General features: G+C 45.0%; 1 protein-coding gene across 1 annotated transcript in view; it reads right to left on the minus strand.

The window, feature by feature from the left end:
• The window catches only part of ADCY8 (adenylate cyclase 8), a 177104-nt gene that overhangs the window by 60986 nt on the left and 97233 nt on the right, over positions 1–18885 (minus strand). Inside the window, exons 6-8 of the mRNA XM_054985744.1 lie at positions 14303–14461; positions 9954–10224; positions 1063–1260 (exon numbers count right to left, since the gene is read on the minus strand). Coding sequence (XP_054841719.1) covers positions 1063–1260; positions 9954–10224; positions 14303–14461 — 628 coding nt within the window. The remainder of the gene's footprint in view (positions 1–1062; positions 1261–9953; positions 10225–14302; positions 14462–18885) is intronic.

An 18885-nucleotide genomic window follows, 5' to 3' on the forward strand; every position in this document is an offset into this window, starting at 1 on the left:
TTAGGAGCAGAAAAGCGGAGAGCCAAGGTGAGCATGCTTAATTCTTTCCTTGCCTGCTGTTTCCAGGTCCAAATCAGTCAGGGGTTCCCTTCCTACACATTGTGGGTTCATAATACATAATAATAACAGTTCATTTGTATACTACTCTTCTGAACAGATCAGTGCCAGCTCAGAGCAGTGAACAAAGTCAGTATTATTATCTCCACAATGCGTGTGGGGAGCTGGGGCTGAGAGGAACAGCATACTCAAGGTCACATGCTGAGCTCAGGGAATAGTGGGAGTGGAACTAGCAGAATGCTGATTCCCAGCCCAATCATTCCACCACTATGCTACAGCAGGTTTCATTAATAATAATAATAATAATAATAATAATAATAATAATAATAATAATAATAATAATAATAATAATAACTGTGCTTATGTACTGCCCTTCTGGACAGATTAGTGCCTCACTCAGAGCAATGAACAAAGTCAGTGTTATTATTAACCCTCTCAGCTGGGGCTGAGAGGAGTGGCTTACCCAAGGCCAGCTGCTGAGCTCATGGCAGTAGCGGGATTTGAACCAGCGAAGTGCTGCATCGCAGCCCAACTACTTAACCACACACTACACCAACTACTTGACTGAAAGCAGCCCACAAGCCACTCCTTCCCTTGTGGCTCAATGTCCCATTTGGCCCTTAGAATGCCGATGAACTGTCCGAAGCAGCCATCGCAACAAAATCCCTGAATACGTTGCGTTCTAGCTGTTTTCCTCCTTCCAGCCCAGCAAAGCAGAGAAGCACTGAAAGCCAAGCTCTGTTAATGTTTCATTATCGGGGCTTTTACTGTCTCAGAAGGCTTACTCATTCAGAAGGGGTTTCCCAGCATTGAAAACTGAATCATCACATACACAATTACAATCTCCCCGGTGTCTGCGAGTGGCTTTCAGCTCAATCTTGGGAGGAAAACATAAATAAGGGAAATTGAAAAAGGAAAAACCCCAAGCGTTGCCTTCTCTGCTAAAGCAGCGGTCATGTCAAGACAGTTTGAGTTGGCAAAAAGCATCTATCAAGACCCAGCTACCTTGTGCTCCAGGCCGGAGTCTTTAAACATCAGGGAGAAAGGCTTGATATGCTCTCGTCGCAATTTATCGCCACTCCGCAAGTCGATGGTGTGCTCTATTCGCTTGTTAATTTCCTCAGGCCCAGACTGGACATGCAAAGCTTGTGCAAGATGGTTTGGAAGCAGATTTATTGAATTTCTCGTTAGGGCAGCCAGAGTCTAGGGGAAAGCACATGCAAACAGAATAAACCTGCTGGTCCCCTTTTTGGATTTTTTTTAAAAAATGCAATGTTGTTCTTTCTCCTTTTTTTTTAAAAAAAAAATGTTGCATTGCAAAATGTCACAGCGTTCCATGCAATTCATGACCAGGTGCTTTGGAAACTATACTGTTCAATGCATACAAGGAAGGTGGACAGTTGCTAGAACAGCAAGAGGAAAGGGAATCTAACGGCAGTGAACATTCTTTTCATTGAACATGGTTGAGAAATATAAGCTCGTATCGCTATAAAAACTGCATTTTCCCTCTGCTCCAAATGCAACTTGCGTGTTCTGTTTTGTGCTGGAGGGACCTCTGACTGGACACACAAAGCTGCTTTATACTGAATCTGACCAGCCATCTATCAAAGTTACTATGATCTACTCAGACTGGCAACGGCTGTCCACAGTCTTAGGTTGCGTTCTTTCACATCTCCTTCTGCTTTTTAACTGGAGATGCCGGAGATTGAACCTGGGACTTTCTGCATGCAAAGCAGAGGCTCTTCCTCTGAGCCACAGCCTCTCCCCAACTACTGTGTTTTAGATTCTCAAAGAGAAAGTGGGAGAGGGTCATTTTTTTGCTCCCCATCCCTGCAGCAACCTTTAATGCAACTTTAAACCCATTTTGCACCCAGCGCCGCCTCATCTAATCCAGTTTGCTGTACATGCAGTACGCCACATTAAGACTCCACAACAGATACAGTGCCAAAATTTTTTTTGTAACATCCACCTGTGAAGAGGCTGGGGAGCTGGCAAACACAAGAGAAGCAATGGTTGTACAGGCACACTGAACATGTTGCATAGAGATCTCAGGGTTTGTTTGGGAGGGGGCGAGGGACTAAAATATGACGGCTTTAGAAATGTCAGCGTGAGACAACAGGGCTTTGCTTTTGATGCACGCCTTTAGGAATGTCATTGCAATGGATAAAAATAATACATAGTTCTAAAAGACAATTTGTGAGAAGGTCGTGAGGGGGAATAAGCTCCAGTAGAGAAACTGGCCCTCTCTGAACTAATGTAGGCTACATTCTAATTTCAAACAATTGCTGATTTGCAAGGGGGGCCCCACATCTGTATCCTGCTGGCTTCCCCTCTACTCTTCCTCCTCACAGCTGTGACCTGAGTGTGTCCCAGCTCGACTAGATCCTTGCTTTTGGGCTGCAGCAAGGGAGCTGTCCAAGCCCTCGCCACTATTCCTGCCTTCTTTTCCCTCGAAAAATTCGATGTGATAAGCTCTTGCGAACACAAAAGCTTGCTGACCGTTGGCTCCCCTATTCCTTCCAATGGAAGGAGCATGTCCTCTTTTGCAAAGCAATATGGACGCATGTGCGGCAGCATGGTTATGTTGAAGTGATGGAGAAGCTATTACAGGCAGAGAAGCTTTAATTGTACACTGAAATTGTCAAGGCCAGAATAGAGAGCTGCATATGGCATAGGTAAAGATAGGTAAAGGTAGTCCCCTGTGCAAGCACTGAGATTATTTATTTATTTATTTATTTCGATTTATACCCTGCCCTCCCCACAGATGAGCTCAGGGCAGCTAACATACATTAAAATCACAAAAACATAAAATCAATAATAATGTTTTAAAAAATCATTAAAATAGTCCAGGAGTAGGCTATTTAGACAAATATTGGGAGTCTGTATACGGGCATAGCAGATTGCCCATATTGATACATAGGGGGACGTCACATCACAATGTTTTCTTGGCAGACTTTTGTTACGGGGTGGTTTGCCATTGCTTCTCCAGTCATCTACACTTTACCCCCAGGAACTCATTTTACTGACCTCGGAAGGATGGAAGGCTGAGTCAACCTTGAGCCGGCTAATTGAACCTAGCTTCCGCCAGGATCGAACTCAGATCATGAGCAGAGCTTGGACTGCAGTACTGCAGCTTACCACTCTACGCCATGGGGCTCCATAGGGATCAGGTATTTTTTTGATCTGTTTCTCTACCATTCCGTGACCTGGCTGGCCCAGGATAGCCCAATCATATCAGATTTCAGAAGCTAAACAGGGTCGACTCCAGTTAGTACTATGATGGAAGACCGCCAAGGAAGTCTGGGGTGAGTACAAAGAGGCAGGCAATGGCAAACCACCTCTAAATGTTTCTTGCCTTTAAAATAACAACATTTGATTTGTATACCACCCTTCAGGACAACTTAATGTCACACTCAGAGCAGTTAACTAAGTGTTATTATTATCCTCACGACAATCACCCTGTGAGGTGGGCCGGGCTGAGAGAGCTCCAAGAAGCTGTGACTGACCCAAGGTCACCCAGCTGGCTTCAAGTGAAGGAGTGAGGAATCAAACCTGGCTCTCCAGATTAGAGTCCTGCTGCTTTTAATCACTACACCAAATACTATGGGGTTGCCATAAGTTAGCTGCAACTTGATGACACTTTCCACCACCATCTAACATAGGGCAAAAGGAGAGTTCACTTATACACTCCTACCCATCCCTTGATTCTTCTAGTTGAGTTCAAATGTTCAGAGCCCTCGAGCCCAATCTGTCCTTGCTGTACATGCCAAGATTGCATGTATTGAGACGTTCTCTCAATTGCACACACATTTATTCATAAGTACATGAGACTGCCTTGTCCCGAATTGGATCATTGGTCTATCAAGGTCAGCACAATCTACTCTGGCCGGCAGCAGCTCTTCAAGGTTTCAGGTGGAGGCCTATTACAAAGTTAAAATCAAACCTTCAAAGTTAAAATGCCACACATGGAACCTGAGGTCTTGTGCATACGAAGCCGAAGCTCTGCCACTGAGTCAAAGCCTCTTCCCCTTAACAAAAAGCCAGAACGTTTCGGGTTCTAATTCTGCATATATACAGTATGGATTCTTGCCAAAGACCCTAAGATTGGGGAAATTTTGAGAACATCACAGATGCAGTGACCGTATGCGATGTCTCTGCTTCTGCAGCATCATTCTCCCCCACCTTGTTTTCTCCTGCTTTGAGAGAGCACAGAGCAGGGGAGATCAAGGGGAGGTAGGAGTCCTGATGCAGCAAGGCTATCTAAATATACTCACATGCCACAGGAAAAGAGAAATGTCCCCAGGGGTCATTTCGTAGAAAAAGCTGGAGGAACTCATTAGCATAACTCATTAGCATATGCCACACCTCTTGCTGTCACTGGAAGTGTGTCATTAGTATAACTGATTTGCATATGCCACACCCCCTGACATCACCTATTCTGGCTGTTTTGGACTCAATCCTGGCCATTCCGGGCCGAAATTGGGACAAAAATGGCAAAAGGGGCTTAAAATGGCTGAAAAGGGGCCCAAAATGGTCAGGATCGGGCCGCTGATGAGCAGGAGAGTGATTCACTACCCATCAGAGGCCTGATCCAGGCTGTTTCGTCCCCAATCTAGGCCAAAATGGGCCCAAAATGGCCGAGAGTCAGGTGGGCGGGGCCACCTGACATGTGACCTCTTTGGGGAACTGCCGGAACTGTGTTCCTGCGTGTTCTCCCTCGAAATGAGCCCTGAATGTCCCCATGATGCCTTTGGCATTCTGGGGAGAATTCTAGGGTTTAACGTCATGCAGGGCTTTGGCTGAGCCTCTTGGCTTTCATGGCGCAAACTTAAAGTGTGCCCTATATAGCACACCGCACACTACTTTCTGGGTGTGTTTCTGAGGACAACAGTGGTCAAGTTGTTCTTCCAGTGGTCAAGCTGTCTTCTTTACTTTGACTTCTAAAGTAAGGGGTTTTAGATCTCCAATGAAGACCAGGGTCACAGAGTCAGGCAATGGCAAACCATCTCTGCTAGTCTCTTACCATGAAAACCCCACTAGGGGTCGCCGTAAGTCAACTATGACTTGAGGGCAGGATTGCATTTCAAGGCCAGCTATATAATGATATGAAGTGATACGGTGACCCACCACCACCACTCCTGCCTCAGGCAGAGGGTTTCCAGCACTGCCTCAGCAAATGCCGAGAGATTTTGAGGGCAGTGCCGGGGGGGGGGGAGTTTGGGGAGAATGTGATGCTCTAGAAATGTTTCCTAATCTCTACGGCAAAGACGATAGAGACATAGGGGAATTCCTTGAGCATTGCAATGGAGGCCATTGGCCCGCTATTTCTCTCCCACTCCTCAATTTCTTGAGGGCAGGAGATAGGGGCCACAGGCAAGGGTTTACCCACTGCAGATGGGCCAATGGCAAGTCTACTCACCTCCCACCCCTGTACTCGAGCAGCTCTGCCCTCCTAGTTTCTCTGAGGTCTTTAAACATTGTGAGGCATGCTGTGTATGACCAGCAGGGCTTCCCGAACTCGGTATCTTGCAAGAGTTCGGAAAGCCCTAGAGAGCATGTGCAGTTTGCCACACACTGTTTAAGAATGCTCGGAGAATGAGGAGGGAGAAAGCATTTACTGCTCTGTCATGGGGAGGAGATGACCAGTGGGAGGCACCAGGTTGTGCCTCTTGCTGATCCACAATCAGCACCATAGCTAGCATGTACTTGGGATCCCCTAGTTCAAGTCCCTGCTCAGGCATAAAGTCCACTGAATTAGTCTGGGACTATTTCTATCTATCCGTCTGACTGATCCAACCAGGTTGTCATGAGGACAGGAAAACCCATATCTGCCATTCTGAGCTCATTGATGTATTAAAGAAACAAACTCAGATGTATCACAGACAATGTGAAGAATAAATGATATGTTGCGGGAATCATTTTGAGGAGAAAGACAGGAAAAGATCCGATCTGTGCCATATGTATTTCCTACTATGAACAGTTCCATCACAGCAATGTATTTGGAGCATGCTATAATGTAGGAGAAGGTGGAAGGCAGGAGGAGAAGGACCCATTCGTGCTCCAAATGAGAAAAAAAAAGGACAAACGTCTATCAAACCAAAGTTTGCATCATAAAGAGAAAACTGGTGCCATGCACAGCTTCAGAGGCCGTAGATTTTTTTTAACTCAAATTTTGTAAAAGTTTATTGCAGAAAAGCCTGCTATGCGCAAGAGAGCAAACAAAGCAACATATTGAGGCAACAAAGCATTAATGCTAAGTGGGGCAGACATATGACTAAAAGAATGCAAAAAAAGAGGGGGGGAACGATATATGGTTGTCATTACGGATCTTTCCAGTAAAAGGGGACGGCAACGCAAGCCGACCTTCTTCCACAATGACTCATCCATCTTTCAAATGCAGCCGAAAGGCTGGTATCTTAGGGCATGTTAACCTTTTCCTGTTTAATTTCTTTAAGCAGACAGCCATCACAGGGGATTTTGTGGCAGCCAAAAATCCCCCTGTCAGATCCTACGGGGCCCAGAGCAAAAGGCTGCTGAAAAGCAACTCGGGCAGCTGTCCAAGAAACCTCTTTCTAATTCGAGCTACATATTCCTGTTCCTTAGCTACAAGTTCTGAAATCTATCTGTATGAAAGGCAGTTCGCACCAGTTGGAATCAGGATCTCAACATTCCGTCACAACGAGGGGTGACCAAAATAAGAACCCAGAATTGGACTATGTAGATAGTGGCAACCTTGATTGTCAAGAGTTGAAATCACTGGTGGTCTCCAAGGTCAAAGAATATGCTGACAGCCCAACTCATAGGTGTTACTTCAAATGCTGATACTTTGCTCCATATAAATGACTCCAAAGGGTCATTGTAATAGACAAGCATTTCTCCTGCAAGTACTCTACCCATCATAAGATGATCATCTTTAATCATGGTGATTTTGGAATTCTTGGGTTTATTTTTATAAGCTAATAACGATGGGGTTTTATTTCATGCCTTCCTTCACTTGTGCCGTCTCGGGTTGTCATAAAACATGCACATACTTGACTGTTGACCTCAACTGAGCACATTTCTGCAATGGAGTTTTAGACGTGTTCTCTCACCCCCTACGTGGTCTTTAACACTTTGCACGCGTCTCTCTCATCCCTATGGCACATGGACACAAGCCAGTCCCATCATGAGACCGGCTGAAGATTTCACTTCAGAAGCAAATTTATGGGGTGACAAGGTTTTTTTTTGGCGGGGGGGAGAGTGTCCAAAATAGACCACCTAAAGCTTAGGATTTTTTTTTTCAGTTGGAGTGGGGTTTAGAAACTTCCTCCATAAATTCCCCCAGTAGGTTCATTGCACATGGTCCCCTGGGAATTTAGCATTACATTCAAAACTGCCCTGTATTGAGTTAAACCACTGGTCTATCTAGCCCCCCTTGTACCTGACAGGACATTTCATCTATCTATCTATCTATCTATCTATCTATCTATCTATCTATCTATCTATCTATCTATCTATCTATCTATCTATCTATCTGTCTGTCTGTCTGTCTGTCTGTCTGTCTGTCTGTCTGTCTGTCTGTCTGTCTGTCTGTCTGTCTGTCTGTCTGTCTGTCTGTCTGTCTGTCTGTCTGCCTGCCTGCCTGCCTGCCTGCCTGCCTGCCTGCCTGCCTGCCTGCCTGCCTGCCTGCCTGCCTAAAACATTGACTGCACTTCCAGCAACTCACCTTTTCATCAGCCCTTGTCCATATACCCTTCTAATTTCAGGTGCTGCACATCAAACCTGGGACCCTCTCAATGCAACTCCCATGCTGTATCATTAAGCGATAGCCTTTCTTTCAAGTTTTCTAAAGCATGGGGCTTCAGAAGCCTTCAGGGGAAGGGTAAGCAAGAAGTGAAGTGACCCTCACTGGCACAATCCAAATTGGGTAAGAAATCTAATCTACCCAGCCCCACTTCCTGTGACCAAGAGAGGTTCTCTTAAGACCTGTGCTATTGACGCGTCTGCATGCTGCTTACAGGGTGGGAGTGCAGGAATACTGGCTAGGCCCTCTGCCTCTGCCCAATTGCCAAGTCTGCATGATTCAAAGGCATGGAGGAAGTGTCCGTGCATATACTCCTTTCCCTATGATCAACGGCGCTTCTTTCTGAACACTGTTGATCATGGGGAGGGAACGTACTCTGTCATGAGCACTTCATCCACACATCCACACTGTACATACAACTTGGTGATCGTGTGGAGTAGGGGGCTTCCTGCTCTCCCTCCTTGCCTAGAGTGGGTGGCCAAATGAGTACCCCGTGGCTGCCTCCTTCCATGGCTACCACCACTATTGTGGTAGGACATCCCCCAACCAGAACAGAGATGCTGTTTTCCAAAAGGCACAATCACACTAGAAACTCAGTTCAGAATGTGTTTGTCCAATGCGTTCTTGAAATCACCTTTCTCATTTCCTCTACTGTGTTTTTGTCAGCCATTGCATAAATTTAGTTTGGATGCTCCTTGGGGCAGAGGATTTGTCTTTTGCTTATGCTACTCCATAAAGTGACATGTACGGTACATGGGTTGTCAACTTTCAGATGCCCCCCTGGAGATCTGGAATTACAACTGATCTCTATATTATACAGATCAGTTTCTTGGGAGAAAACGGCTGCTTTGGAAGGTGGACTCCCTTCCCTTACCCAAAACTTGCCTTCTGCAGACTCCACCCCCTAAATCTCCAGGAATTTCATAACCTGGATTTGAAACCAGACCAGATGATAGATATTTCATGGGTTTTCTAATGCTGAATAACACTTATGAGGATCCTCAATTCATGAAGGGACCATGGCAGAGGGGTTTCCGCCCCGCAGTTTTTCTATCCTCAGTCCCCTTTTGGGGGAAATCATACAAACAACCCTAAGGCGCTTGTATGTTCTCCCAGTGGAGCAGATAGCCCCAGGGACCTACTGAAGTTAGGAAACAACACAAGGTAAAGAAAGAAACCCCTTTTCAACATGCCCCAGCTCTGATTTAAATTCCTCATTCACAACCTCTCCACGGCAACTAACAATGGATGGGCTATCTGTTCACTGATCTTCCCATGTCTTGTCTAGATAAACCCAATAATGAGGATGAAAAAGGGGAAGGGGAGAAGCCAGGTGCACAGTTATGCCACAGAAGCAGTAATGGATTGCACAGCCATGTTACAACCCTCATGGAGGAAGGAGATTATTGGCATGCAAAGCCACGGTACAATGTTGTACCCACCCACATTTCTGGACATTTGCAACACACAGCAGACAGAGCAGTGTCTTCTCAGTACCACATTTGTTGGTGGGTGAGTGTCTCATTTGATCCAATGTGCCTTTGTGCAAAACCCCCCTGCATGCAGAAAGCATGATGCTCAGGTTCTAACCTAGCAGTCTCTCTGATGCTTAGTTTTCTATATGCATGGATTTGTTTCTTTTTTTAATGGAGGAGCATTCAGTCCCTTGAGCTGCACCTGCAGGCTTAGAGATAAGTTTGCCACCTCAACTGCTGTTTGGGAAACTCAAGCCTACAGCTAACTCACTGCACGGCAAATAAGTGAAAGGTTAGCTGCCCCATGAACGCTCACGGCACCTTGGGCAGCTCTTGAGTTTTCTAACAGGCTCAGCTTTTTATGTATAATGAACCTCTTCGACGTTCTGATTCAATTAACACTCAGCTGTGTGTAACATTTAATTTTAGCCGGGAGATGGGAGGGGAACCGTGGCACTTTCTGGATTCTCATACATAGGTTAATTCTGACCTGCAGCGGTTTGTTTAATCATCTACAGTTCGTGTTAGAGAAAAGGCTAAGTAGAAATTTGTTTCCTCTGAGGCTTCTTTTTTATGGGGTCATGGTAAAGCATGCATATGTAGCTGATGGCATTTGTGGGGGCGGGAATCAGACTTACGTGCTGCTTCCCCACAATGTTGTCGAAGGGGAGTTCGGGACTCCAAGAGCCTTCGGTGAAAGTCGCCCCGCTGCTTCTCCGGTCAGAAGAGGCAACCGATTCTTTGACGATATCTTCAGGCAGGGTCAATAGACTTTCCTCGGGCTGTTTGATCAAATAGGTTTCGATGTTATGCTTCCTCAAAAAGTCATTGCGTTCTTTCCCGTGCCCTTCTTCGACTTTGTAATCCCCATTTAAACAATCCAGGGTCGCCTTGGATATGTGGATTCTCCTGGAGAGGTACAAAGGAGAGACCCGATATGGCTGATGCCCCAGGAAAAAGAAAATCAACTCCTTGTTTATTTTTTCCTTGTTGTTCGATATTACCCAGTAGATAAAATAAACAGAGTAAAAGCTATCATTCAAACAGTTGAATATCCAGGATTAAGTTTTCCTAGCCCAAAAATGGGGGAGGGAGGTGAGGGCCAGTGATTCAACAGGTATTTATTTGCGCATGTGCACAAAGCTTGTGCCCCCACATCCCCAGTTGATTGCATCATTTCCAGCATGATCTAGAAGAAGCTGGTCATGTCATGGCCGATTCAGTAAAGATTGTCCCGAAATACAACATTTCGGCAATGATTGTTACTGAATTGGTCCTGGCACAAGCCATCACTTCCAAGTTGTGCCAGAAATGAAATCACAGGCTGAGAACATGGGTGCATGGGGACCTGCAGCCCCTGCCTCTACCCTGGCATACCCCGACCCCCGTTTCCTCTCCATTTTCCCCTGCCAGCCTGGTTTTTACCATATAGAGGGGATCATGTTTTTTACCATAGAGACTGGGAAATTCCTACAGTGCTGTGATGTCACTTCCAGGTATAACTGAAAGTGACATCTCAACACTGCATGAGGTTGCTCCACCCTTGGTTTTTGCTCCCGCTGGAGCTAAGAAACCTGCTGGCAACCTTAGATGGAAACGAGTACAGGAGGTGCATAATTTGTATTCTACCTTGCTTCAGAATCTTCTGCGCTTCATTTCATTTACCATGTAATTTGCAAGAAGGGAAACCTGAGTCCATTTAAATTAATGGGAAGTTTTGCTTTGACTTTGCAGACCTTCCTTAAGTTTGCTTGTTATTGAAACTCAAACTGCCGTCTTAATTGCTTTCATTCACTTGATCAAATATTGGCAAGGGAAGGGGGACATTAAAATGCAAATAGATCCCATTAAAATGCAAATGTCGGGCCCAATCCATGACCTAGTTGAGCTAGGTCATGGATTGTAGGTCAAGACACATAGTAGGTCAAGACACGTAGGTCCCATAAATGCCAGTTGAGGAGGGGGGCAAATTCAATTTCACTCAAAGTACTTTGACTACCCACTTTGCAGTAGTGTAGACGGTGGAAAAAAATGAGTAGTGTTCCTTGTAGAAAAGATGCAAGAGGGATCTTGGGATTTGTTTCCCATTCTGAAAACCTCGTATAGAAATAATTTAAACACAGGATTTGGCTCAATGATAGAGCATGCAGGAGGACCCAAGTTCAATCCCAGGATTGTCCGGTAAAAGGATCCCGAAATAAGTGATTCAAAAGACCTCGAGACAGCTATTGCCAGTATATGCAGGCAATACCTGCCCTGATTAGTCTGATTAAGTATAAGGCAGCTTCATGTGAACATATGTAGGCCAGGAAAACTATAAGAAGCAGGGGGGGTGGGGAGGGAGCTCTAGCTAAGCGGTAGAGCCAGTATTCACAGCTGAAGGATCACAGGCAGAGTTTGGGAAAGTTCCAGGGTTCCAGAGGTGCCACTTAATAGGACATTCAGCACCACAGGCTGAAATTTAGACTCCCGTGAAATTCATAAGAAATTTATGGTTCCTCTTTGACAGATACATCTTTAGAACTTTAAGGAAAGCCAAGAGGGTTGGACTGTCTCTTCAGAAGGGTTATTCACAGCGTTAAACCACCAAGAACAAGAAACAAAGCACATTTGGAAGATCTTCAGGTGAAAGAACTGACAATGTCAAGGACGGCTTTTCAGGAAGACTACGAACTCTTGGAGGTTTCACATGTCCCCAACTGCCTCTGTGTACTGGGGGCTGCATGTAGGGTGCTAAGGTGATTAGGCCCTCTCCAAGGTCTACAGAGGCCTGAGCCGTATGGCAGATAGAGGCCTCCAGCCTTGGACCCATGTTCCCCACAGCTGCTCAAGAGACCATGGATGGGGGCTCACTGGCATTCATGCGATGTCATTTCTGGCAAAACCTGAAGAAACATCATCACATCACATTGCCATTCTAGGATTTGTCCCAAATTTAATGGTTTAACCATAGAGTTTGGGGCGAATCCTATAGCACCGGTGAAATGCGACGGCATCACTACCAGATTTTCATTGAAAGTGATGTTATGCATTGTGCTTAGAGATCCCATTCCCCTGGTTGGGGTGGGGATCCTCCACTTTCAACTTCCACCCCCCAACACCACTCACCTGGCTGGTAGGGGTAAAGGTATGGGAACAGGACTCCCGGGTATACTCCTGGGGCAGCATGACAGCGGGCCCATTTGGGCCCAAAATCGGCCTGCTGCAATGTGCACGTGCACCCCGATGCCTGTGTGATGATGTCACTTCCTGGAAGTGACATCACCACACAGGTATGGAGATGCATGCATGCAAGGAGCATGATGGGAGTGAAGAAAAGGTAAGCACCAGGTCCCCCCCATTCCTGGTTGGAAGGGAAGGGAAGCTGGCAACCCTAATTGAGCTGATGCAAGTGTTTATTGTCTCTGCTCCTCAGCATTTCCCAGTGGGCACCCAGCATCTCTCTGTGGGTTGCCACTTCCAGCTTTTGAGGCCCCTAATCATAATACTTATAAAAAATGATGATACATGATGCACATAAAAACAACTTGCAAAACCTACCAGATGACAAAGAATTAACAAGCTTCTACATGTAAGGCCTCCTTTGAACTCGAGGCCCAGGCCCTCCTGCCCTCCTGCCTCTCCTCTGATGGGCCCTGAAGGTATTTATGGCTAGCCTGTGTCATCAGGGCTTCATGTTTCAAAGGCCTCGTTCTACCTCGTAAAGGTAAACAAGATTTTTGGTACAACGACGTAATCTGAATAGGCCTCTGATGATTTTTCCAACATAGGTTGACGCATGTTACCAATGAAAGATGCCTTCCTCGGAGCAGGCAACATGACCTCAGAGGTCCAAAAACATCTCCTTTCCCGGGTCTTGAGGGAGCTGCGCCACAGCAGGAAGCTGCTAAGGGGCTGATGGACAGACTGGAACAGGGAGCTCGTCTCCACCTCCCCGATAGTCTCTCTCAACTGCCCATTGAAAAGGGCAATTTCCTCTGCATGCCAAAGACATGAGTTGTGCTTTTCATGATGTGTTGAAATACAGGCTGTGTCAGGAAGAAATAACATCTGCACCCTGAAGGTCAGGAAGCTGCTTTGGATAGAGAAAGAGCCAGGCTGAAATGCCTACATTCCACTTAGAGAACGAGTGATGCAAAGGTCATAAGAAGCACACATTAGCAACTCCGAGTGTCCTATTGGTGAGAATGTGGCCTGCAGGGTAGGCTTCCCCAAGTGTTGTGTCGTTCTCTTGGCAGATAAAAGATGCAGCAGTTCATCCACAACTCTGTCCCAACTTATAAGCGAATAGGAAGAGTTGTTATTTGAGGGTAGTGAAAACCATAGAGATTGGGGAAAGTCCTGGAGCGTCACATGATGTGGTGACATCACTTCCAAGTACTCATCGGAAGTGAGGTCACAGTGTCATGTGACACCATTTCTTTTCCAGTCTCTGCTACCACCCCTAGTTCCCTCTGCTTGCCAGAAACAAACTGGCAGCTCTACTGACATGTGACTTTTATTTTTGTTTAACTTTATGCTGTAGTACTTCAGTTACACACAAGAGCATGGCTCTGAGTTCAGTGTCCACAGTTTAAATCTCAGCTCAGCTGTGAACTCCTAGCAAATTAAGTCACGCCACAGGGGGCTCCCACCCTGCTTACCGTAATGTGAAAAGGATTCAAATATATATGCTTTGAGTGTTCCGGGGGAAAGTCCTATATAAATAACATGCTGTTATTAAGATGTATACTGCTAGAACCACAGATATATTCCTGGTTTTGGCATTCACGGAGCAATACCAATACAGATGAGCTTTGATAAAAGAGAGATAACACTGCTTTGAATGCTAGAAATAAGAACTGATTTCGATCTGAGAAGAAAATCAGAAACTCCAGAATTTTAATAATTCTCTAATTCAAGGCTTAAATATAGAATGACATCTTGGGGGAATGAATTAATTCATCCCTAGGACACAATACTGTTGGTTAAACAGACTCACGCTTACCCGGGGATTCCACCAGACTCAAGCTTGTTTGCGATATCCACATCCCACGACCAGACATCGAACTGCCACTTCCGTAAGCCCAACACACCACACAATACAGACCCTGAGTGTATTCCAATCCTCATGTCAACGTCATGCTTCGTCCTGGATCTAACGTATCTGAAAAAAGAAACCCAAAACTTAAAAATCTGCTGAGGACAACAGCTTCAGTCTGATTCCATGATTACTTCAAAAATGACAGACAAACACCACTCCGAGACATAATTAAATAGCTCACAATTTTATGAGAAATGGATGCCCTTTTATGAATATATTACAGAAAAAGAATTGCAGGCTCCTAATCATCTTTACTGAACTATATTTGATTCATAACCTAACTAAAACAAACAAATAAGAAAAAGAAATCAAAAGATTATGATACCAAACTTATTTATTGCTGTACTGTTTTGATAGTAGCATACAATGTGGACCGAGTGTCTAATTACAACTCTTATACTTCATACATAGTTTATCTCATTTTGTATTGCTTGTTATTATACTTACTCAATAAAATTTGGGGGGGGGGAATGACAGGCAATGCCCTCTTTTGCCATTTTTGACATTGAACTGATTTCTTTCTTTTTTTTGCATATGTGTTTAATGTTCATTGAGCTTCATTGCTGAGTGGAGATTTGAACTCGGGTTTCCAGTTTGGTGTAGCGGTTAAAAACGGCAGGACTCTAATTTGGAGAACCGGGTTTGATCCTCCTCTTGAAGCCAACTGGGTGACCTTGGGTCAGTCACAGCTCTTCCTGAGCTTTCTCAGCCCCACCTACCTCACAGAGTGATTGTTGCGGGGATAATAATAACATACTTTGTTAACCGCTCTGAGTGGGTGTTAAGTTGTCCTGAAGGGTATATAAATCGAATGTTGTTGTTATTCCCCAGTAACAACCTATTTTATTTTATTTATTTTCCTCATTTATACCCATCAAGGATCCAAAGTGGCTAATAACATTCTCTTGTCCATTTGTCCTCACAAGAAACCTGTGAGGTAGGTTAAGTCGAGTGCGTGTGAAACCTGAACGTTTTGCTGCCTCCCCTCCCCCGCCATCACACAAGCCTGTACCTATCACTGAAATCAAGGCCATTAAATGCAACACTTAAACATAAGGTATTAACCGGGTTTGTACTATTAAGAGATAACATTCTATGCGGGAAAATACAGGCAGCAATAAAACAGCTCTGAAGGGTGAATTATCACAGAACCGCTTAATTGCATGCATGGTCCCACGGCGCACATATTAGCGCTATTACACCAGCCCATAAAAGAAAGAGAATGATAGAGATATTTGAGTGGAAGAAGCTACAAGGCCCGTTGACCTTGCTCAGTTCTCCCCCATAAAATCATACGGCACATATTTATTACAGCACCACCAATGGCTTTAATTAAGAATTTTTCTCATCTCACCTGAACTTTCAAGCCCCTAATGACTTTCTGTGTGTTTTTTAAAATCGTTTTTCTGGAGTATTGTTTGCTAGGAATTGAATGTCGTCATCCCCCCCCCCCCAAATTTAAATACACTGTGAAAACAGATGAAGAGGATGGGGGCAGCTTAGCTACCTTGTCACTTGAGTGAACGGGCCAAGATTGGGTGTGTTCATCTGGGATAAGCCTTGGGAAGCTTAGCCCTGGAATGTGTGAAATGATAAAGAAGATGGTGCCTCTGAGCCGGTAGAAAGCACCCCTTTTTAAGCATGAAGAACCACTTCTCAGTGTACCTTCTGTGTTTCTTTTCTTGGGAATGTAACTTCATAGGGGGTGAAACTAGATACTGACCAATTCATGTATGAATCTCTGGAAAAATAAATTTTTAAATTGGGAAATACCAACCGCCTGGCACTCATAGAATCAAAATGCAGACTGCTGTTTCTGTCCCCATGTTGGTTTCCTAACTTCAAATGTACTCCAACCCCTGAGGTGCTATCCCCACATTGTGTAAATGTGCAGGTAACATGAGGCAGTCGTCCTCTATACTACTTTCTCTAGCAAGGGCAAATAAATAGCAGGTCTGGGTAGGACATTTAATGTCAGGAAAATATTCTGGGTGAAAGGGTTAATCCACCACCACAACCCCAAGGTTAACTGGGCCCTTCTCCCAATGGCTGCTATTAATCAATTAACCCCCTCCCTCAATTCATAAATCTTTGAGCATTTTTTCTAACACCCTGACCTGGCTAGCCCAGGAGAGTCTGATCTCATTGGATCTCAAAAGCTAAGCAGGGTCGACCTTGGTTAGTAATTGGATGGGAGGCCTCCAGCGAAGACCAGGGCTGCAGAGGCAGGCAATGGCAAACCACCTCTGTTAGTCTCTTGCCATGAAACCCCCACTCCAGGGGTTGCCATAACTATGACTTGAGGGCAGGATTTCATTATTTTTTCCTTAGAATACAGGGCAGGGCCTTTTCAGTGGTGGCCTATGGTACAGAAATCTCATGACTTTCTGTGGCAGTCATTCACAATTAAGAAAAGCCATGTTATTTGCCTCCTGTGATCTCAAATGCCTTAATTCTCAAGCCTCTTCTGATACAGATGAAGTTACATCTTCGACGTATCCAGTTCCTCGGAACTTGTAGGTGTTGCCTGTCAGATGTAGGGCAGAGAGAGGAACGTTTGTTTACCAAAGACTAATGATATTTAATTAACGTGAACAGAACTACAAATCAAGCCCTTCACCTGCACTGTCTTCTTCTACATATTAGGATGTGGAGATGTGAATTCTTTTATGTCCTGCTGCAGCTGTTACTATGCTGGAAATTACTCAACAGAGGATGGCACCAGCCGTTCTTAACAACCTCCACTGGATGTGAGATAGGAATTAACATATCGGGAATGGTTTTGTTTTTGAAAATGATCTGTACGGCGTGCTATCATTAGCTGAAGAAGCAAGACAGGTCTCGCTTTTCCTGTCAGTGCTGCAGTCAAATCTGTAATGATCCGATACCTCTCTCGTTCCAAACATTTGGTCACCGTTTACTGTGACCAAGATGGGGACTTGCAGATGAAAGGGAGTTGATATGCGGGTCTGATTGATTTATTATTTTCTTTTTTTATACCCTGCCTTTCTCCCCAATGAAGACACAGAGCGGCTTTCGTTCTCCTCTGTTTTATCCTTACTGCCCTGTAAGGTAAGTTAGGCTGAGAGTTTTGAATTGGCCCAAAGTCACTCAATGGCAGAACTGGGTTTCAAATCTGAATTCCCAGGGGCATGAACATCACCCCATTCTGCAGTCACTCCACTGCTTACCTATCAGCTACCATGCTCAGTATTCACAAACAAAGCTCTTCATGGCTTTGGCCTGGCATACCTATGGGACCACCTCTCTCCCTGTGTTCCTCCACAGCAGCTTTGCTAATCTGATTAGAGTCTCCTGGAGGTGCCACCCTATACACAGGTGAAATCAACAGCATTCCATACGTGGGCTTTCTCTGTGGTGGCCCCTACCCTGTAGAACAGCCTGCCTGAGGTCAGGAGCACCCCCACTCTCCTAACTTTCCACAAACAATGCAAAACTGAATTATTCAAAAAGGCATTTTACTCAGACAGGAGGGAAGTATTGTAGGGAGGGGCTTTCAGATGCTTCACTAATGAGTTGGGGACCATAAAACTTTACTACTATGTTGCCTTACATATTATCTGTTGCTTTGAATATCTACTCCTATATACTGCCTGTGCTTCATATTGTCTAATGTCAGTCCTAGAATTGCTAATGTTCTGTTTCAGCATTTCTTCAATTCTGTATTGGATTCATGCTGATGCTATCTCTTTGTAAACTTGCGTTTCTTTACCCTATGACATTGTCTATGGAAATGTCCTTAAAATTGACTGTGTAATCCGCCTTGAGTCTCAGTGAGAAAGGCGGACTATACATGACATAAAATGAATGAATAAATATCCCAGGTCCTAGTCCAACTCTCTAACCACTACACTGTGCTTTCTTTCAAGAAGAAATCTCAAGGGCTGAGTCATTGGGGGCAGAGAACTAGCAGACGCTTTGCCCCAAGGTGTCCCACAGTGCACCCATTTACCTTTTTCCTTACGAGCAAACAATTATCAGTCGCTTCTATGGGGAAAGTACAATATTGCACTTGGAGATGCTGAAATCCAGCAAGTCTATGGCCCGGCTTTCAGTGAAAAGGATGCCTCACTTGAAGCTGCTTCCTACTGAGTCAGACACTGGGTTTATCAAGGTCAGTGTTGTCTACTCTGACTGGCAGCAGCTCTTCAAGGTCTCAGCCCACTGTCTTTCACATCACCTACTACCCGATACTTTTAACTAATGGGACTGAACTAGGGACCTTCTGCATGCTAAGCAGATATTCTGCCCCTAAGAAATAGTCTCTCCCATCACTGGAGAGTAGGGTGCTGTCTCCCCAAATGAACATTTGCAGAATATCCCTCCCTTTCTGCCACTTTCTAGGGATCTGCCAAATTCTAGAGTGACCAAGATTGGAAGCCCAGACAGAGCTATGGCTGAAGTCTCAGTGGCTCCTTGTCTGGACTTATCCTGGGACATCCTTAAAATGACAATCCATGCCACAA

This window comes from Eublepharis macularius, chromosome 7 (genome assembly GCF_028583425.1).
Source record: "Eublepharis macularius isolate TG4126 chromosome 7, MPM_Emac_v1.0, whole genome shotgun sequence".
NCBI lineage: Eukaryota > Metazoa > Chordata > Lepidosauria > Squamata > Eublepharidae > Eublepharis > Eublepharis macularius.